The 19055-nt window shown below is 54.5% G+C and overlaps 8 protein-coding genes across 8 annotated transcripts; 5 read left to right on the forward strand and 3 right to left on the reverse strand.

The window, feature by feature from the left end:
* Positions 1-93: 93 nt before the first annotated feature.
* On the forward strand, positions 94-2483 carry BJX68DRAFT_226252 (uncharacterized protein). The gene has a single exon (XM_071038481.1). It carries the CDS (start codon positions 472-474, stop codon positions 2446-2448), a length of 1977 nt encoding a protein of 658 aa, XP_070904373.1. The 5' UTR covers positions 94-471; the 3' UTR covers positions 2449-2483.
* Positions 2484-2923: 440 nt separating this feature from the next.
* Positions 2924-4712, forward strand: BJX68DRAFT_115706 (M28 family metallopeptidase). The gene is made up of 2 exons (XM_071035998.1): positions 2924-3092; positions 3185-4712. The coding sequence occupies exons 1-2, from the start codon at positions 3000-3002 to the stop codon at positions 4610-4612; spliced, it is 1521 nt and encodes a 506-aa protein (XP_070904374.1). The 5' UTR covers positions 2924-2999; the 3' UTR covers positions 4613-4712.
* Positions 4713-7856: 3144 nt separating this feature from the next.
* BJX68DRAFT_252363 (GMC family oxidoreductase) lies at positions 7857-9675 on the forward strand (the record flags this gene model as incomplete). Its single annotated transcript, XM_071042550.1, has 3 exons — positions 7857-8163; positions 8249-9452; positions 9519-9675. 3 exons carry the CDS (start codon positions 7857-7859, stop codon positions 9673-9675), a joined length of 1668 nt encoding a protein of 555 aa, XP_070904375.1.
* Positions 9676-9980: 305 nt separating this feature from the next.
* Positions 9981-10213, reverse strand: BJX68DRAFT_261882 (uncharacterized protein; the record flags this gene model as incomplete). The annotated part of the gene is made up of 2 exons (XM_071044303.1): positions 9981-10114; positions 10183-10213. 2 exons carry the CDS (start codon positions 10211-10213, stop codon positions 9981-9983), a joined length of 165 nt encoding a protein of 54 aa, XP_070904376.1.
* Positions 10214-11047: 834 nt separating this feature from the next.
* BJX68DRAFT_261883 (uncharacterized protein) lies at positions 11048-12064 on the forward strand (the record flags this gene model as incomplete). Its single annotated transcript, XM_071044304.1, has 1 exon — positions 11048-12064. The coding sequence occupies one exon, from the start codon at positions 11048-11050 to the stop codon at positions 12062-12064; it is 1017 nt and encodes a 338-aa protein (XP_070904377.1).
* A 699-nt stretch (positions 12065-12763) lies between these two features.
* Positions 12764-14843, reverse strand: BJX68DRAFT_115741 (Zn(II)2Cys6 transcription factor). Its single transcript, XM_071036000.1, has 4 exons — positions 14563-14843; positions 13976-14503; positions 13788-13931; positions 12764-13740 (listed from the first exon to the last, which is right to left on the reverse strand). Exons 1-4 carry the CDS (start codon positions 14620-14622, stop codon positions 12934-12936), a joined length of 1539 nt encoding a protein of 512 aa, XP_070904378.1. The 5' UTR covers positions 14623-14843; the 3' UTR covers positions 12764-12933.
* BJX68DRAFT_115740 (SDR family oxidoreductase) lies at positions 14844-16145 on the reverse strand. The gene is made up of 2 exons (XM_071035999.1): positions 15691-16145; positions 14844-15638 (listed from the first exon to the last, which is right to left on the reverse strand). Exons 1-2 carry the CDS (start codon positions 15972-15974, stop codon positions 15065-15067), a joined length of 858 nt encoding a protein of 285 aa, XP_070904379.1. The 5' UTR covers positions 15975-16145; the 3' UTR covers positions 14844-15064.
* A 1988-nt stretch (positions 16146-18133) lies between these two features.
* Positions 18134-19027, forward strand: BJX68DRAFT_261886 (uncharacterized protein; the record flags this gene model as incomplete). The annotated part of the gene is made up of 1 exon (XM_071044305.1): positions 18134-19027. One exon carries the CDS (start codon positions 18134-18136, stop codon positions 19025-19027), a length of 894 nt encoding a protein of 297 aa, XP_070904380.1.
* Positions 19028-19055: the final 28 nt, after the last annotated feature.

The following is a 19055-nucleotide window of genomic DNA, read 5'->3' on the forward strand; positions in this document are numbered from 1 at the left end:
CGAGAGTTAAAAGAAAGGGCCGAGCAACGTCTTGATACCATTCATCTCAGGTGGTATTGGTAGGGCCAGGCAGAAGCCAACATGAATAGTAAGACACACACACACCCCATTCCCTCCCCGAGATTAAACAGAGCTGACCTCTACATCAGCAATCGCAAAATGGCTCTTCGGCACCAAAGACTACCGCGTCCTGCTCCTCGGCGCCGACGACAGCGGCAAGACAACCCTCCTATACCGCCTGAAATTCGACTCGGTCCCTGTGGACCCGATCCCGACGCGGCATTTCGAGGCTGAGTGGGTGACGTACCCGGCGACCTATGAGTGGTACATCTGGGAATGGAGGAGTATGTCTCGCCCCCGCCATCTTTCCTTGTTCACTGCCCGCTCGGTTGCTAGCGAGTGGCTGCCCTACACGTGCTATGGATGAACAAGGTACATACATACTAACGCGCGCGCAAAGCGAACCGCGAAATGCAGCCCCTGATATTCCGCGAGTTGAACCCTTCTCTGCTACTCCTCTGGCTGCACGACTGTACGAGGAATGAAGATGGTGTCCCGGATATGTTCGAGCGGGTGCTTCATGAGATGGTTCAGGCCGGATGCCGATTTATCTGGGTGGGGCTGAACAAGCAGGATGATCCCGGGGTGGACTCAAAAACAGTGCAAGATGCGCGGCAGATGTACGAGGAGGTTTTGCTCAAGTACAATGGGAAGATCACTTGGAAGGTCTTCTCGAACAAATTGAGTGGGAAGACGGGGGAAGGCGCAGTCGAGATTCTCGAAGAGTTTCATGAGACGGTGCAGAGGGTGAAGTTGGTTCAACAGAGTGAGGTGGCGCATGAATCTGACAAGGAGAAGGAATCCCGTGCAGAACAGGAGCCTCGTCCGGATGCGGATCTGTCGACTGAGCAGCTGCATACGAGGTTGGAAGAGCATATCGCTCGAGACACGCTCACCGCAGACGCCTTCTGGACGGCGTTTCTCGCTGGAGAACTAACAGAGTGGAATCACTACAGCTATCTCCGCGCAATCTACTTTGTCATCCTCAACTCGAAGAACAAGGGTGACGTCTACGCGATAGGCAAAGAAGTCTCCGAAGCCCTAACGCGCTTCAAAGAAACCTCCCCACACCTAACCTTCGACATGCCGCCGCGCTTCAGCGTGACGCTATCCACATTCTGGACATTGCAACTCCAACGCACGATCCAAATCTACCGCAAGTCCACAATGAGCGAATTCCTCCCCTCGCGAGAGGACTTTGCCCACGTCCTCCGACACACCCCCTTCCTAATGAACAGACACCTCTGGGTCGCGCACTACCGCAACGACCCAGACAAGCGCACAGGCAGATTGCCCAATTTCTTCCACAAGCCGGACCTGCGGCCATTGAATATGGAGACAGAGTACCTCGCTGACCCCGCGACGTTGCCGGCTCCGAGCACGGGGCCCGATCGGTTGCTGAGGTATGCCTTTAGCGTGATACGGCACTTGCGAAAGAGTGGGACGACGCAGCGCGGACTCGGGATCGAGGATGCGCTTGTTTCGCTGCAGCAGGCGACTTTTCGGTCTCGCACTTTGGACGAGAGTTTGCCGTGTTATTCGGAGACGCAGGCGTATTTCTGGATTCTGCTTGTTGGCGCGGCGATGGCGGCGCTGGATGGCCTCGAGGGGAAACAGGAGGATGAGGAGGAGAAGCCTGTTGGAGGCGATGGGATCTCGTTCTCGACCTTCCAGATGATTTTCCAGATTAGTCCAGCTCTTTGGACAGAGTATTACTCGAAGAAGGTCTGGGAGGGTATGGCGGCGAGGTCGAGGTTTGTCATGCCGGATCGCAAGCCGCTGCCTGACGCCTTTCCTTGCGATGCAGAGATGGCGAGAGAATTATCATCGATCGATAGATTAACTCACCCCGAACCATCACTCCCTCCCTCAATCGAAGAGCGCCTCTTCCGCTTCCGCCTCCTCAATCGCGAAATAAATGACCTCGACTCGGCACTCATCTCCAACCCCGCAATCACCACGCACGGTCACCTCCTCGTCTACCTATACACAGCATTCGCGAAACCAGAAGAGGAAGGAGGCAAGAAGAAGATAAAACCCCTCCAACTAGCCCAACGCGCCCGAACCCTCTTTAGCTCCCTCACCGGCCCGATTGTAACCGGCGCGACAGCACGCAACTTCTGGATCCAGCAGGTGGGCGTTGCAATGTCGCATTGTGGCAGGGATCAGGGTCATTCGACATTCGCCGAGTTTATTACGCGCAATTCGCACCTGGTGCTAGATGATAGTCTGCCTGCTGTTTATTACTCGCCTGGGACTTGGGCGAGTGCCGAGGCGAGGGAGAGGATCGTCGCTCCCGATAGGCGGAGGATGGAGATGGTTGTTGAGTTGGACGAGGAGGATAGGGAGGGCGAGAGTGAAGAGTGGGTGCATGTCAAGACGGGATGATGGAGATGAGTATACTGTCTCAGAATAATATCAATAACCAAGAACATTACGGTCTCCTCCGTCTTCTGATTGCGATGGCGATTGCAATTCCAACTGGCATTGCACGCGATAGCAGTCATCCGGCCATCCAGATGATAACATCTGCCCTAAGAGCTCCTCACCAGCGTCAATTGGCTGGTAGTGCAGCCCCTCTTCTTGGCTGTAACCCCAGCTCCCCCCGGCACGCGAACCAGCGAGCAGAGCACCGGCGCCTCCACCATTTCTTATCTGCGTCCGCGCTCTTGGCCCCGGATCATGCAGCGCCAAGCCGCGAGTCCCAGGCACGCGATGTAACTCGAGGCGGATTCGCGCTTTTGGGGAGTGATCGACGGGAGACGCCATTGTCCAGTGGTGAGTGGCGTGGCGTGAGGGGGAGGGGAGACTGCAGGCTGCGAATCTGCGAGTGAGATGCGGAGCTCATGCCCAGGTTATAAAAGGGCGATCGTCGCTCCCGAGATGAGGACAAAGAAGTCCAGTGCAGGCGTGTTTGCTTTTTCTTCTTTCAGTTCACGATGAAGTCCCTCGCTCTCCTTGCGTCCCTTGCCTCCCTGGCACCCCTGGCCCTCACTGCGCCAGAAGCGTCCTGGAAGAAGCTGGTTACTCCGGTGTGTCTCCGTCTTTCCCCCTCACGCACGAACCCAGTCGCAATTTCAATTCAATCGCAATTGGCCCGACCCCAAGTCTAACAAACCCCTAGGAAGCCCTCCAAAAGCAAGTCCGCCTCTCAGACCTCCTCGAAGGCGCCAAGCAGCTCGAAGAATTCGCCTACGCCTACCCCGAGCGCAACCGCGTCTTCGGCAGCAAAGCGCACAACGACACGGTCAACTGGCTGTACCGCGAGCTCAAGCGTACGGGGCACTACCATGTCTGGAAGCAGCCGCAGGTGCACCTCTGGAGCGACGCGCAGCAGTCGCTTGCTGCCAACGGAGAAGATTATGAGGCCACCGCCATGACATATACACCCAGCACGGAGGTCACTGCTGAGCTTGCTGTCATTGATACGCTTGGTTGCAGTGCCGAGAATTTCCCCGCTGATGTCGCGGGGAAAGTCGTCCTCGTGCAGCGCGGCGAGTGTACCTTTGGTGAAAAGTCTGTGTATGCTGCGCAGGCTGACGCCGTCGGGACAATCGTTTACAACAACGTCCCTGGGTCGCTCTCGGGAACCCTCGGTGCAGCGCAGAGCGATCTGGGTCCCTACTCGCCCATCGTCGGCGTCAGCCAAGAAGTCGGCGAAGCCCTCCTCGCCCTTGCTGCCGAGGGCACTGTCACTGTAGACCTGGTCATCGATGCCAGGCTGGAGAACCGAACAACATACAACGTCATCGCGCAGACCAAGACTGGCGACCCCAACAATGTCGTCTCGCTAGGTGGCCACTCCGACTCTGTCAACGCCGGCCCCGGAATCAACGACGACGGCTCGGGCATCATCTCGAACCTCGTCATCGCCAAGGCGCTCACGCGCTTCCGCACAAAACACGCCGTGCGCTTCTTCTTCTGGACCGCCGAGGAATTCGGCCTCCTGGGCTCCGACTACTACGTGTCCAGCCTGACCCCCGAGGAGCTCGCCAAGATCCGCCTGTACCTCAACTTTGACATGATCGCCTCGCCCAACTACGGCATCCTGCTGTACGACGGCGACGGGTCCGCGTTTAACCTGACCGGCCCACCGGGCTCCGACTCGATCGAGAAACTCTTCACAGACTACTTCGCCGACCGCGGCGTCGGCTCCGTCGAAACCGCCTTTGACGGGCGCTCCGACTACGAGGCCTTTATCCTCAACGGCGTCCCCGCCGGCGGCGTCTTCACCGGCGCCGAGGGCCTGAAGAGCGAAGAGGAAGCCGCGCTGTGGGGTGGGGAGGCGGGCGTCTCGTACGACGTCAACTACCACCTGGCGGGCGACAACTTTGAGAATCTGAACCACGAGGCGTTCCTGCTCAACTCGCAGGCGACGGCGTTTGCGGTCGCCACGTATGCGAATGATCTCTCGAGTATTCCGGCGCGGAGTCCCGTGGGTGTTGTGAAGAGGGCGGCGCATCATAAGCGGGCGGTGTTCCATAAGCCTGGGAAGAGGAGCCCGAGTCATCGCCATGGGACTGGCTGTGTGCATGATCGGGTTGCACTTTAGATGGCGATGGCCTGTTTGTATCCATGTAGCATACCTACCTTGGGGTTGCCCTGTGAATGAGGTGATATATGAAAATGACCGACAAGAACTCATGACAGTGACATGATCCGATGTAATGCTGCTCTAATATGGCAGGGAGTATACTGTGCTTGGTCCTAGATAGGCTTTCCAGGCATAGGTACTCTAGAATAAATATCGCATGCTGTTGCTCGAATACGGGAACAGTTGTATCTGTTCTCCAGATAAAACCGTTGCACCGATCCCTTCCTTTCCTTCATTTACTTCATTCTCCCTTCCCCCTTGGGCTCCATCAAGAAGTATCCAGTCCCCCTGCAGCAACCCTCAACCCATCTACACCGTTGCGATCCCCAGTTCCTACGTTTGGGGAATCCATAAACATGTCGATCATTCTATTCCTTCTCAATTAAACCCCGGTCTCACTCCTCCCAAATGCGACTCGGCAGCCGGTCCCTCTACGAATATTTCATCACCAGCAGCCACAGATCCCACCGGAATGCACAGCGCCCGTGTCTGGGTTAACGAGGGCACTATGTAGCCCGTCTTCATTGCCTTGCTTCGTACATTTGCTCTTGGTAGAGGGTGTGTGTGCACTGTGCCACTTTGCTTATCTGGAGCCAGCCGAGGCGCAGATGTCGAGAAGTAAGCATTAAGAAGGTCGCGCCGTGAGATTCTTGGCTACGGGGTACGTGTGAAGTATTGGGAACCGAGATTTACTCTCCATGGCTAGGTAAGCATCACCCGCTACAAACGAGATCGATTAAATGGGAAGGAAAAACTGGACAAACAGCCTCACTGGCCCCGATTGTCTTTGGGATCTATGCTCCCATACCACTAAGATTGTATAGCTCAAGGCATGTGGGTAGCGCAGCAGCTTGGAAGTGATCTTTTCGCGCTTGAAACACCCACCATACAAGTTATTCGATCTTGGTTCTTACCTACAAAACTGAGGCCGTTATAGAGCTATAGTACAATACCCTATTTGAAACCACCTACTTTTGGACGGACCACCCCCAGTTTTAAAGGACTAAAGAACTACCTTGATTAGAGGGCTTAAGAGAGGTCCACAACACTCTGAACCCGAACCTGGGCTGGATGTTCAGGAATGAGGTCGAATGTAGGGTATCGCATGTTTTCCGCAATTTGCGGGATTGGATTCTCAGGTCCTCACGCGTCGCATCGGTCCTCGCAGGCATGAGATGCTCGCAACCAAGCCGAACCCTCTTCTGGCTCCCTAGACTAGACCCTTTTCCATAGAGCTTTATCACGCAGAACGAGCCCACTGAGAAGTCGAGGATTGAATGGAGCCTCAATTTAAGTATTCGACGGCCGGTCTCGAGGATGTATATGCGCATTAACAGCTGCGATGGATGAAAATTTGTTTGCGGACTCGTGATATAAATACAAAGTATCCCCTCACGCCCTGTCACACATGGATGTGATCAAGTCCGTCGTCAATCTCGCACGAGGTATCATAAACAAACCCCCCACCCACTCCTCCTGTGTCTGGTTGGTAATATGACATCCCACACGTCGTGCCCTGTTGCCCTCATTGCTTATTTTTTTCCATCCGTCGCGCCGCCCGACTCAGATGCACCGCGCTCTCCAAGAGCCTTCGATGCGTCCTTGGTTCTCTTTGGCGCAGCTCTCTATACGGCACAAGCTGTCAGCTTTGAACGGAAGCCGCCGGGCCGGAGAGAAAGGAAACAGAGCAAAAGGGGGGAAGGAAATGTCAAGAGGACGAGAGAAACAACGGGTAACTCCACTCACGTATTTATCTATAGCCTCAAAGTAGAGTCGAAGAGCGCGTGCCTGCTTCGACGTGAGCGGGCACTCAGTCCCCTCCTTCTCGGACTTTTTCATAGCAAAGACTGCGGCGAGGAGAACTTCGGTCCACTCGAATGCGGTTCCGCTTGTGGACCATGGAGGGAGTGTCGTTGCGTTAGGGCCGCTTGCGCAGGCGGAGGCAGAGAGGGATCGGCTCGTTGGGGTGTTGGAGGTGGAGGACATTGTTGATGGCGTGTGTAGGACGTCTTCTTTGATGATCGAGATGGTAGTGGATTGTGACATTGAGTACTGGGCAAATGGTTGTTGGTGGCCGTCGATGTCACGGTGAGTGTCCATGACTTCGCTGCTGGGGCGGAGGAGGGACTCACGGCCGTACCTTCCTCATGCGATCTGGTTTGATGTGGCTGTGGGAGAAGGCGCGGAGAAAATGTGCCTCGGGGCTCACTTGCCGGATGTCCAACTTGAGGTCTGCTGTCAAGGGGGGATTACATGGTCTTGCGCCCTCACATGGAGGAGTTGGATATTCTATAGAGGGGTTGAAACATTCATCCATCTCTAGTCCCGCTTGGAGTAAAGGGTCATTTCGCCCCACATAAATGCACACACGACTGGTGTCTCCTGTTCAGTAGACTCAAGCTTTCTTGATCCTGCAACGAAGGTTCTCCTGTTAAAATGGTCCCTCTGCTGATGCTGGCGTGTGGCAACCCCCGTAGAACTATTGTGTTTTGCCATCTCCCCTTACAGGAAGGATCTCGTTCTTGCTGCTCTTGCCATTAGAAGTGCCCTCCGACAGATTGAAGTGGGGACAGGGAATTTTGGGATCGACTAAGGCTCGAGAGTTGGCTGAGGGCAGTTGTCTTGCGCGAGGCTTGCCTTGCACCTCTCATTGTGCTGCACAGGCGTCCTCTCAATCAGGAATCCAGCGCTCTCTTCCCAACATAGGAACCACAGCTTCCCCTGGCTGGACGCATCTATTGTTGCTCGCAGATCTCAGCTCACCAGTACCTGACGTGGATGTGTATGGTGCTGATTCCGATAGGCGCAGGATTACCGCGCACAGGGCAGATCTCAAGCGGTGTAGGCTGTTCAAATATAGATGAGATATCCTAATGGTCCATTACGACTTGAACTAGACACGGATCAAGGTTGCAATCTGACTGGTACAAACGGCGAGTTGAGGATCAGGGGCTGTTCTTTGTTTGTTGCATATCAGCAATAGCTCGATAAGGAGAGATCAGTCAATCTCAATCGAAATAAGATTACAGCAAACGACAGACATGGCACAGCATGACTATCGGTTAGGCGAATCAGAGGCATCAGTCCATCCGCACGAATGTTCGATAGATAACCGCATCTCAAGCGCCTTGATTCCATTCTACAGTGCATCCTACTCTTCCGCCATCCACCTCAACTCTCACCACGTCTCCAAATCTTCACCATGAATTCCACATCGGATGCTGACCGGTTCGACTACATCATTGTCGGCGGAGGCCTCGTGGGCTCCGTGCTCGCAAGCCGCCTCTCGCACCCCGATACCAACAACAGCAGAACCAGAGTCCTCCTTGTGGAAGCCGGCCCCGCTGCCTCCAAGAATGAAGTTATCCCCCACGCGAGCAATACGGCCGCTCTGATCGGATCCGAGCTGGACTGGAGATATCGCACGGTTCCCCAGGGGAACCTGAACGGTCGCTGTATCGGTAACCCTGCGGGGAAATGTCTGGGAGGTGGTACGGCGATCAATGCCTGTGAGTATCTCCATGAGTCTAAATGCGACGTGAAGTTTGCCCAGCCCAGGGCTGACTGAAGATGCGATGCGCATCTATGCAACAGGCGGCTGGACACGAGGCCATCATGCCGACTTTGATCAATGGGCAGACCACGTTGGCGACGAACGCTATACGTACCAGAATCTGCTGCCCTACTTCATTCGAACAGAGGAATACCATGATGCCAATGTCATGCCAGACAGACACGAACACGGCTCCAACGGTCCCGTGTACGTGGCTACTCCCTCCTCCACCGGGCGTCGCTATCCGCTCCGCGAGAAGCTCGCTCAAGCCTGGAAGGAAAACAACGTGGAGCCACTTTTGGGACTCGATGGTAATGCCGGCTGCCCTGTCGGCCTGGCCGAGCTTGCAGAAAGCAGACGTGGGGGTTTGCGTCAGCTCGCGAGCTCGGTATATCCCCTCGATGGCGTGCATGTCCTGACAAACACCCTCGTTAAGCACATTCTGATTGAAGAGAGTGCCACGACGTCGTCGCAGCCCACGGCCGTCGGAATCGAAGCTGCAGATGGCAAAGAGTACCTGGGAGGTGAGATTATTGCCGCTGCAGGGTCCTATCGCACGCGTCAGCTACTCATGCTCTCTGGCATTGGGCCGAGTGAGATCCTCAATGGACTCGACATCCCCATCGTCCTCGAGAATCCAGAAGTCAGTCGTAATCTCTCCGACCACCTCCAGCTCACCCAGTACTGGAGACTCAAGGACCCATCCGCGGGGTACGCTTTGGGATCGCCGAGCTTTTCCAATCACCCGGAGTATGCCCATGGTCTACCAGTGGACTGGATGGTCACCACGGACGTACCCAAGGAAGGACTGGCCGAAGCTATCGCAGCGGACATAGGAGAGCCTGCCTCGTTGCCATCTAGCAACGACCCGCTGTTGAAATCTGAACGTTCTGTCATGGAGCATCGGGTTGTCTACGCTGCAGCGAGCGCCACCGATCCAGCGATTGCACTCGATGGCTCGCACATTGCCTCGACAACTATCCACCTCTTGCCTACATCCAAGGGCACGGTTACGATCAACTCAACCGACCCAGCAAGCGACCCTATTATCGATCCGGAGTACCTCTCGACAGAGGTAGACCGCTACGCCTGGAGGGCTGGGCTGCGCACGACGGCTCAGCTTTTCCTCGGCACAGAGACGGGCAAAGCACTCATCGCCGCCGAGACGCCGCCAGACGGGTTCGAACCTATGGGGCTAGACTCTGACGACAATCACCTGGATGCGCGTGTGCGCCATAAAGCGTTGTATGACATTCTCCCTTACTTTTATCTTCTGAGAAGGAAGAACTGATACTCATCCCACTCTTATAGCTCTGCCTATCATCCGACTGGAACCTGCTCGATGGGCAAGGTCGTCGATGCGAACTTTAGGGTCCTGGGCGTGTCGAACCTGCGGGTCATCGATGCAAGCGTTATCCCGGTCCCGATTGCGGCGCACATACAGGCGACGGTTTATGCGCTGGCGTAACTGGCTGCAGTGGTGATTCTGGAGAGGCATAGTGCCCTTTGACAGAGAGGGGTTGTCAACTATTTATGATTTCATCGTGTTCGCCAAGGGTGGGTGTGATGTATAGATCGATCAAACCCCAGTACAGTAGAAATCTGATATACAAAAGTATCCACTGACTCGATTTGAACTGAGCTTGTCTAATCCAACCTAACCAACTTGCACTCCTCGGCCAAATGAAACTCCTGATCCCACATTCGCCACCTCGCCACCTCCCCCCTCAACTCAACCCCCGCGCAGTCTCACAACACAACACACCCATCTAGTCAATGCGAGCCTTTGGGCGGATACTCCTTGCCGTCGCGCTCAACCTTGGGGGTACAGGTGCAGCGCTCGCTCTCGGGGACGGAGTCGAGGACGGCGGGGATGTGTGCGCCGCAGCCCCACCAGGTGGTTTTGTCTGCGGGGTTGTTAGTAACGTTTCGAGGGTTGGAAAATAGATACGGAGGGAAGTAGTAGGTGGCGTACGGCAGGTTGAACAGGTTGCTTTCATGCACATTTTGGTTCTTTGTTCTGTTGGGAGACGGAGGTTGATGGAAGAGGGAGATGAGGGAGAAAGTGCAGGACGGACTGCAGGTGAAAGAACTCGAGTGGGGCTCGACTTCGCCGATTGATTTGATCCCCGAGATCCCGAGGATTCTGCGGGCGGTGATTGGCTGGTCTTGTCAGCTTCTTTGTGCTGCACCTGCAGTTCTCGCATTGAAGTGGGCGGAAGATGATACCTTTTGAATAGTCGTTTGCTATGAAATCGAGTCCTCATAATCCGTTCTCTTCATGAGATATTATCAGGGCCGGCTGTGGCTCGCCCTCCCAGATTACGTGAGCGATGTAATCTGGGCCTCGAGAGGCTACCGTAAGAGTCGGCAAAACCAGTGCCTGTATATAATGGGAATGGGTATTCTTACAATCGCAGTAGTGTGTCTTGTTCACACCCTTGAAAGCTCGGTGCGTCTGACACATCAAGGCTCCGCAGAAACGCCCCCCTCCGCTCCCCTCAAAAAAGTTCGGCGTTTGCTGTCCGAAGATACAAAGGAGTATTGAAGACAGAGTAAGAGAAAACACACGCCAAGAGCGTAGGGCACCGCTGAAGCAGATCGAGCTTGTCTGGCTATGGACAGGATTCATTTTCATAAAGACTCGTCACCATTTGGTTGGACAACCAGAGACGCTGCGGTGAAAGGACTATCAAAGAAGAAGGAACAAAGACGAGGTTGGAGCTGGAGGGGCACTGCCAGATATAAAGATAACCCAGGCTACTTCGGCTGGCCGCAGATACCCAATCCACCATTATCATCTACTACGCTTCAAACGCTTCCAACTTCCAACATACAACATGGCAGACCAAAACAGAGTCCTGCAGCGCTGGCGCGCTATCCAGGAACACAGCCCCACCCCTGGAGAAGAGCACTTTGGTATCTACATCCCCGACAACGCGCCCGAAGGCACCTTTTATTTCGGCGTCGGAAAGATCATCGAAACCGGGGCCACCCCCAGCGTCGAAACCTACATCTGGTTCGAGCCCTATGGTAGGTGCAACCGGTCCATAGTTGACGGATCATGCGACTGCCACGAGGGCAAAAACACCGCCTACTACCGCTTCTTCGACCCAGGGTCTGGCGAGGACATGCCCGCCAAGTACCTGCCGCCGTACCGGCTGAATCGAGACGAACTGGACCGCGGCGGCCTCGGTCGCGCCTCTCGCCTGCCGGAGCCCAAGAGTCTCCCCATCCGAGGCAGCGAGGCCACGGGCGGCTATATCGCGCCCACCACCCAGATGTACGATGGGGTTGGCCGCGTCCTCCAAGGCCACGCCAGAGGCGGCGAGTTCTTCGCCTGGGTGGAGCCCATACCGGGGAAAACCGACGGCGTGTACAGGTTCTCCGAAAATAACAATGGGTCAACAATGCACTACATGGACATGCCTTCCTATAACGTTGACGATGGGTGGCTGTCCGCCATGATGCAGGACTTGCTCGCCCAACCGCGGCCAAAGAAGGACGGTAATCTACCAAGTTGGAGGTACTCCACCCCTGCTGCTCGTCATGATACATTCCCCAAGCCTGGATCCGAAGCCATGGGAACCTACATTGCGCCCGATGAGAGATTCTACGTCGCCCTTGGCAAGGTCACTGCTGTTGGGCTTAATAACTGTGGCGCAATTTATGCTCTGGTGACGCCCATCCCAGGCAAGTCCGGGGGTGACTACGACTTCTATGACCAGCTCACCTTTGAATATATGCCCGACTTTACTGGACACACTATTTCCAAGTCTCGATTCCCATGGCGCGATTACTTCAGCAAGACAGTGGACGAACTGGCCCCGAAACTCAAGGGCAGCAACTCAGTTTGAGGTTGTTGCTTCCATTTTAGGAGACACACTGTACTTCAGGGTTGCAGAGCCAGGTGCCTGGAATGGAAGAAGCCATCAAAGGTATCTACGTGCGTCGCAGAGGGTGATCTGTCATTTCATTATATTCTGCTCCTCCTCTTTACTTGTTGTATCTTTTACTACGAGTTGCACCACATGAGACCGTGAATAGTCCTTGGTAAAAGTTGAACAATAATATCCTATAGCAAGTCCTCCATATATCCAAGTATCCTAGTCCGTCATGTGCGTTTACATGATTTCATGTCTGTATACTGCCATCGAGCCCTTTTACTCCAGCTCCGCACACCAACTTCGTAGCTCTCTACGACTTGTCAACAGCCTGGAAGGTCTCGGAGGCTCGCGACTAATCCGTTCGAGGCCTCGTCAATCCAAAACGTCACAAGCAGGCATTTATATAAGGGACAAGGTAGCTAGGCTGAATCCTTAAATAAACTAAATTGTGGCTTCAGATTTTTCTCTCCACATGCTCTATTGCTGCTATAATTTAGGGGTACCTTTGTGCACAGGGCACTAGATCGCCCCAAAGCTTTGACTAGATTTTTCTCTCGACCGACTCGATGCGCCTGGAAAAGTGTGGCTGCGTCGAAATAGCTACTCTGGGGCACTGGGCAAAGGCCTGGGGCAGGTGACTGTGTCTGTTCAGTCACAGTCGCCTCGTTCCTGAGAAATTCTTTTGAGAAAATAGGATAAAAAGGAGCCCAAAATGAAAACATTGAAATATATCACGTCATGCACATCACTATCAGAATATACACAGAGACTTCGACATGAAAAGACAGGGCATTCAGCCCCTACCCCATCTGCCAAGGCGCAGCCTTTGAAGAAAAGAATCAAGTCTTGCCATCCTCATAATAAGAATGACAATAATCATAAACCGACAGCGCCTGCGCCTGGAGCTCACCCGTAAGTACCTTCCTCATAAGCAGCGCCTGCCCAATCCCCATGCTGCTCCCCAAAACCTGAAGCTGCCCTAGGGCCCACTCTCTCAACGGCGACCTCGGCGGCTGCACACTTGCTGCAACATACAATGGCCAGGAAATATAATACCCGCCCAGACAGCCACCAGCCCGTCTCCAGTTCACTCCGCGCTGGAAGGAGGCGTATTGCGTTGCGATCGCGAAGGGGACAGTGAGGAGGACGTCCGCCGACAATCGCTCGATGTTCGCCTTTGCTTCTTCCATCAGTGGTTTCCATTCGGGGTATGGTTGAATCGCGAGGAAGGGGAGGAGGCGATCGCGGATGAGGAGGTTTAGCATGATGCGCGCGTTCCGGTAGTAGGACCAGATGTTGCAGGCCCAGAGGTCGCCGTACACGTAGTAGTAGTCGTTGTATGACAGTTCGGAGATGACATTCCCTTTCTTTTTAGGGGCGCTGCGGAGGGCGCATTGCCACTGGGGTGGGAGGGCGAGGCTCCAGACGTGCAGCCTAGTGTCAATATCGCATGCGCGACCGATCGCTTCGACGGGGTCTGGTAGGCCGTTGTCTTTCACGTCTGCGAGGAGGTCGCTTAGTTCGGCTATTAGGTCGACAAGGTCCTCGACTCGGGCGTCGTTGGCTGGCCGGCAGGATTGGACGATTTTTGAGAGCTCTCGGACTGTCTTTGGGACGCGAGTTTGGGTTCGGAGGCAGTTTGCCATCTGTCCAAGGTCAGAGACTAGTACACCACATCGCGAAGCTAACTAACCAGTTCTGTTCGAAGTTGGGTAAACAGTTGCATTCCTATCGGGCTGCGAATCTGGCGTGTGTTCCATAGCTCAAGGAACGCCGCAGCCCCGCCGATATGCTTTTGCCAGTTTTCTAACGACTTTGGTGCTTCGCACGAGATGACCTTTTCCTGTCAGTGTCCTCATCCACACGATAGGAGATTCGTACCTCAAACATTCCCAACAGCATCACCGCGTTCAAGGTCGTCTCCTCCAGACACTGGCTCTTGCTCCGGAGCGCTGTATTTGTAACCTCCAGAGCCCGCGCATAGTCTGCTCTCGCATCCACAAGCAAGCGGGGATTATTTCTCATGTTGGCCATGATCGCCAAACCGATAGCGGACATGGCGAGCCGGACTGCTTCGTTGGACGTCGCATGGTGAACGATCTGGGACGCGATAATATGGACTCCACGTATCGTATCATCTGGCACGTAATTGTGTAGGTAAACACAGACCGACTGGTCGGCAGGAGAAACGGCCAAAGGTGGCGAGAGCGACGACGTGCCTCGAGAGCTGTCTGAGGAGGAAGTCCCAGTCACGGACTCCGGGTATCGACGGGTTGGCTTTCGACCGGCGCCTCTTTGCGATCGGTCTGCTCTCTGAGCCCGAGCACGGATTGGTACTGTTTCCTGATAGCCTTCACAGTCGTAGTGAGCGTGCTGACACCGGAGGCACGCGGGTTTCGTGCGGTCGCACTAGAGAGAGGGGTTTAAGCAGTTGCCGAGGTTATTCGTATCGCTGGACGAGCGCGTACCTTGAGCCTCCTCTTCCGGCAGTTCACACAGGGAGTATCTGATCTCTCGTTGGATTCCATCGCGAATGCGACAGAGGAAGAAAGCAGAACGTCATTGCCGGGGACAGTGCAGGAATATCAGCTGCATGCCTCGAGTCAAGGCTGAAACACGTGGGGGCCTCGGTATCCCTGCCCCACTCCTTCATATTGGACCCTTGGCCTTGCCTAGGCCCTAGGCTGCTTATTTCGTCAGAGCCTAAAACTAGCTCTGTCGCAGCGTGGTCATCATTTTGACTCGTCATTTGATCCAGTATTAGCCTGAGACTCTACGAGAGGCATGGCACACGGTGGCTGACTGGGAGCCCGATAGTACTTGTGGACTTTGGGACTTGATTTGCAACAACAGCGATCTCATTTCTGCGGATTGAGCATCAATGGCAAAGGATATATCAGCAGGCCTCGTTACGGTCGCAATTTGCGAGGCAAGCAAGTGCCGATCATCAGCGTTCGATGATTGGACCCTTTACTCCTTGAAATCGGTACTTCTCCAGACATCCTCATAATGAGCCACAGTTTCGCTCAGCTCAGCTGCGTGCTGCTTTATAAGAGTCCCGGAATCCGTTCCCAAGGGTAGCCTCAGCAGTTTGTCCTTGCCCTTCAACAGTCCTTCATCAGCTACATACTCCCAGATCCTCGCAGCCCCTTCCTTGGGATTTCCAGGTTGAGCTCCGTTGTACTTGGTAAACGCTGCGCGAGCCTCATGCGCTGGCGTCCCCTCATACACCTCCAGCGCAGGTGCAATGTTCGCACCAGCCGCGACAGAAGTCAGGAAGGCGGTGCGGAAATACCCAGGCTCAACGATCACAGCCTTGAGTCCGAATGGAGCTATTTCAGTGGCAAGTGCTTGAGTGATGGCTTCAACGGCGAACTTGGTCGCGCAGTAGATCCCGTTGGAAGGGTAGGAGACCAGTCCGCCGATGGAGGAAAGGTTGATGATGGTTCCGCTGCCTTGGCTTCGGAGACCTGGAAGTACCGCGCGGACGAGGCGTAGGAGCGCGAAGACGTTGGTATCGAACTGTGCCTTCACTGCGGAGTCTCTGTGGACGGTTGGATTCGGATACACGAGCAAGGAAGCATGCCAGAACTTACTCAGACTCTTCAATCGCTCCCATATACGAGTAGCCGGCGTTATTGACGACTACATCGATTTTTCCAAAGGCGGCGAACGCCTTCTCGGCATAGTTATTTATATCCTCCTGCGACCAGGCGAGGTCAAATTGCAAGACTTCGACTTCTGGTCGCTTGAGGCTGTCAGGCACTTTAGAGGGGGTTCGGACGGCCGCAATGACCCGATCGCCTTCCGCGAGAGCTTTGAGGGCGAGCTCAAGGCCGAAGCCGGTGTTTGCTCCGGTGATATGCCAGACCCGAGCCATTGTTAGTTATCGGAGATTGGTTCCGTTTGGCGAAGTTTATGATTTGAGTGAGAGACGAGGGTTAGCACAACGGACTTGAGAGAGAGGACAGGGTATTTATACACCACATCTTTACGCTCTGGGGTGGTAACATGCTGTTGGAATGGATTCCGCAGCGACATTTGAGCATGGTGTTCTCGTTCACGTTGCTGACGACAGAGGATCCTTGTCTCGTTTGGCTCGGTCGAATACCCCGCTAACGCCACATTTCTCCCGGATAAGGAATTTTGGAAGCCTACAACAGGTGCCGCAATTCCCAGGCCAGTCCAGACCCTACGTTTCGACTGGGTTTCCCTCGTTTTCCAAAGGTCGGTCTTGGCTGCGTCTACCAACCAACAATGACTCCCAGGGTCATGATTTCATTGGAAAGCGGGGCGGGGAGGCCGCCCGAATGGCCAGTCTATTGCCCGGAAGGTTGCGCCGCATAGATCCTTCTGGACTGTACAAGCTAACGCTTTGACCCCGCTAGGGGCCGACTGTACATCGCCGTTGCTGCAGAATGTGTTAGAGCAACCTTGAGTTTGCTCGAGCCAGGCCCTTTGGAGAGCTAGTCACCGGTATAGGCTTGAAACTGGCTGGCCTGCCCGTGTTTACTGCCCAGCCGCAGGTACCAAGAACAACTAGTACAGAGCCAGGGCTCCTTTGATGGCGTTGGCATTCAGCTGCAGGGACTAGGATTGACGACAACGGAGAATTACTAGTTCAGTTTATTGCACCAACCACCAGGCTTGGAAGACCAGAAAGCCGATTGGTAGATAGACTTGGCTTGGATATTCATTCGTCGGGTATGGATGAGTAAAGTCCGCGCAAGACGTCTCTATGCACTTCGAAGGCTGCAGGCGAGCTGTAGCCTTGAAGCCAAAGGAGCAGATGCTGAAAGGGATTATGGCCCTCATCCGCTTAGGACAAACGATGATGAAGTGACAGATCGTCCGTAGCGCGCCCCGGCTGTTTGAGGAGTAGAAATGCAACTAACCAGTGTTGATGCACCACCCAAGTCACACAACAGTGGTCCGGAGATGGAAGACTTTAAGTCGATTGTGATTTGATGAATGGAGCTGGCACAAGACTGAATCCCGCTCAGAAGAAATGGAGCAGGGTCTGGCATGGGAGCTCGGGCAGTTAGGCGAGGTTGCCTTGCCCAGGGAAGCGTAGACAAGGAACAATCGCAATCCTTGCATGTCATTCGTAGCATCAGAGAGCCGAAGTAGATGACGACAGGGTTAACAGGAGGGGTCCAGGGCGAAAACTGGCGCAGGGCTAACGGGAACACCGACACCACTCTCGCCGCTATCAGCGAAATATTTCCTTATAGCGGTTTCCTATCTCCGCGGCTCAATTCCACTGTCGACCTGAGTTATGTTGTCGTGGATGTTTGGCCTCGTGCCGATAACTGTAGGCAGCAATTCAGCTGCTCGAGCGGGGAGATTTGGTGGGTGGCTCCGTCCATGTCGCGTCTCGGAGAAAGTGCGGGGCACTTTTCTAGCTTCATGAGTGTTGTCATTAGCACTGTTTTCTCATTCGCTTTAATATCGTGGCCAAGCTGCGACCTACGAGGCATGGTCCCCGGCAGTCATCTTGACGGCTGAAACACTGGCTTCATCCCGGTAACACACGTTTGAATGGCTTGAGGCAGGCGGCTGCCAATAGCTGGCGCAATCCTGCAGGGTCACTCCGTCAGTGGAATGCGTATTCAATACGATCTTGGCCATCAACAGGGTCGGTTACCGTTCGTACTCATCGCAACAGGGAGAGATCGGGTATGCAAGTGGCAGATAAAGCGTCGACAATGAGTCCGCAACTTGTCACAAAGAACGCAAGATAGATTTTGTTGAAGAGCCTTCAGCGCGACAAGTCTGACCGAGTGGTTGCCAAGAAGATTCACTCCGCAAATACGAGCAATTCTCCCTTTGCTGCCTGGTCAGGTGATGCGGCTCGTGTGCTCTACCGTTCAAACACAGCTCCAAGGCGGGGGGTTGACGTATACACCTCACTTGAACCTCACTAACCTTCTCTCTCTTCCAACCTTTCCTGTCTCTTCCTCTTCGCACAGACCACCTTGAGGCATCTCCATTTCCGCTTAAAGATTACTCTACATAAGCTTCAAAACATCCTCCCTCATGCCACCAAGACTCCGTGCACGGCCGAAGAAGATGCGTCGCGTATCGCCTCCGAAGAAGACATCGGCTCGGGCTAAGCCACCAGTCATCAAGCCATCACCTCTTCTCGCACTTCCCACCGAGTTGCTTGTGACGGTGTTTCAAGCTTGTTTCTCGTTCAAAGACGCCGCGACCCTTGCTGCGACATCGAGACAGCTCAATGAAGTATGGAAGCAACACCACACTGCGATCTACAATAGCATTGCCCTGACAACGACGCCATGCTATCCCGATTTGCGTCAGCTTCTCGACGACATGGGAGAAATTCCTGCAGACGCACAATCACTCTCACGCAAAAACATCGCTCGTATCCTCGAATTCTCAAAGATCGCGGATGGTTTCGTGGCCGAATACACGGCGATCCGTAAACAACAACCGTATGACGATCCACAAGTCCCAATTACCCCCTCTGCGGCCGAGAAGATGCGCTTGATCCGCGGGTATTATCAGATTCTCGGACTGCTGAAGTTGAGAGCCAAGGATGAACACCTCGAGCGGATCAAGTCACTCGACCTCAAAACCCTGTTCCTCCTTTCAGACTTCCTCTGTGTCTGGTCGACCCGAACCATCAAGGATCCAGCTCTCCGTGCCATTATAGATACCGATGCCCATAGGCCCAGGATATTGCAGCGAGAAATCCGATCGCAGCGCAACCACGAATTCCGGAAATTGTATGGGCATGCGTACCACCCAATAGACGTTACACCGTACGAGCAAGGGGGCCGCTCTGCGTGGTGGTGCGACCGGCAACAAGAGATCTTTCAGAAGATGGTAACTGGACGAGTGTATGAGAGGTCGGAGTCGCCACCGAAGGTCAGGAACGACATCTGGTATGATAGCGCGGAGGAAGACTGAACGGCGGACGTTGCGGGCGGCGAGAATA

Source organism: Aspergillus pseudodeflectus (genome assembly GCF_044049435.1).
Source record: "Aspergillus pseudodeflectus strain CBS 756.74 chromosome Unknown BJX68scaffold_3, whole genome shotgun sequence".
In the NCBI taxonomy this organism is placed as follows: domain Eukaryota; kingdom Fungi; phylum Ascomycota; class Eurotiomycetes; order Eurotiales; family Aspergillaceae; genus Aspergillus; species Aspergillus pseudodeflectus.

Excerpts from the sequence above, each read along its gene's own strand:
- BJX68DRAFT_226252 (XM_071038481.1), top strand. The coding sequence starts at position 472 with ATGCAGCCCCTGATATTCCGCGAGTTGAACCCTTCTCTGCTACTCCTC.
- BJX68DRAFT_115706 (XM_071035998.1), top strand. The coding sequence starts at position 3,000 with ATGAAGTCCCTCGCTCTCCTTGCGTCCCTTGCCTCCCTGGCACCCCTG. Across the intron at positions 3,093-3,184 it reads GGAAGAAGCTGGTTACTCCG|GAAGCCCTCCAAAAGCAAGT; the intron begins GTGTGTCTCCGT and ends ACAAACCCCTAG.
- BJX68DRAFT_115741 (XM_071036000.1), bottom strand. The coding sequence starts at position 14,622 with ATGGAATCCAACGAGAGATCAGATACTCCCTGTGTGAACTGCCGGAAG. Across the intron at positions 14,504-14,562 it reads GCCGGAAGAGGAGGCTCAAG|TGCGACCGCACGAAACCCGC; the intron begins GTACGCGCTCGT and ends CCCTCTCTCTAG. Across the intron at positions 13,741-13,787 it reads CCCAACTTCGAACAGAACTG|ATGGCAAACTGCCTCCGAAC; the intron begins GTTAGTTAGCTT and ends GACCTTGGACAG.
- BJX68DRAFT_115740 (XM_071035999.1), bottom strand. The coding sequence starts at position 15,974 with ATGGCTCGGGTCTGGCATATCACCGGAGCAAACACCGGCTTCGGCCTT. Across the intron at positions 15,639-15,690 it reads GGAGCGATTGAAGAGTCTGA|AGACTCCGCAGTGAAGGCAC; the intron begins GTAAGTTCTGGC and ends AACCGTCCACAG.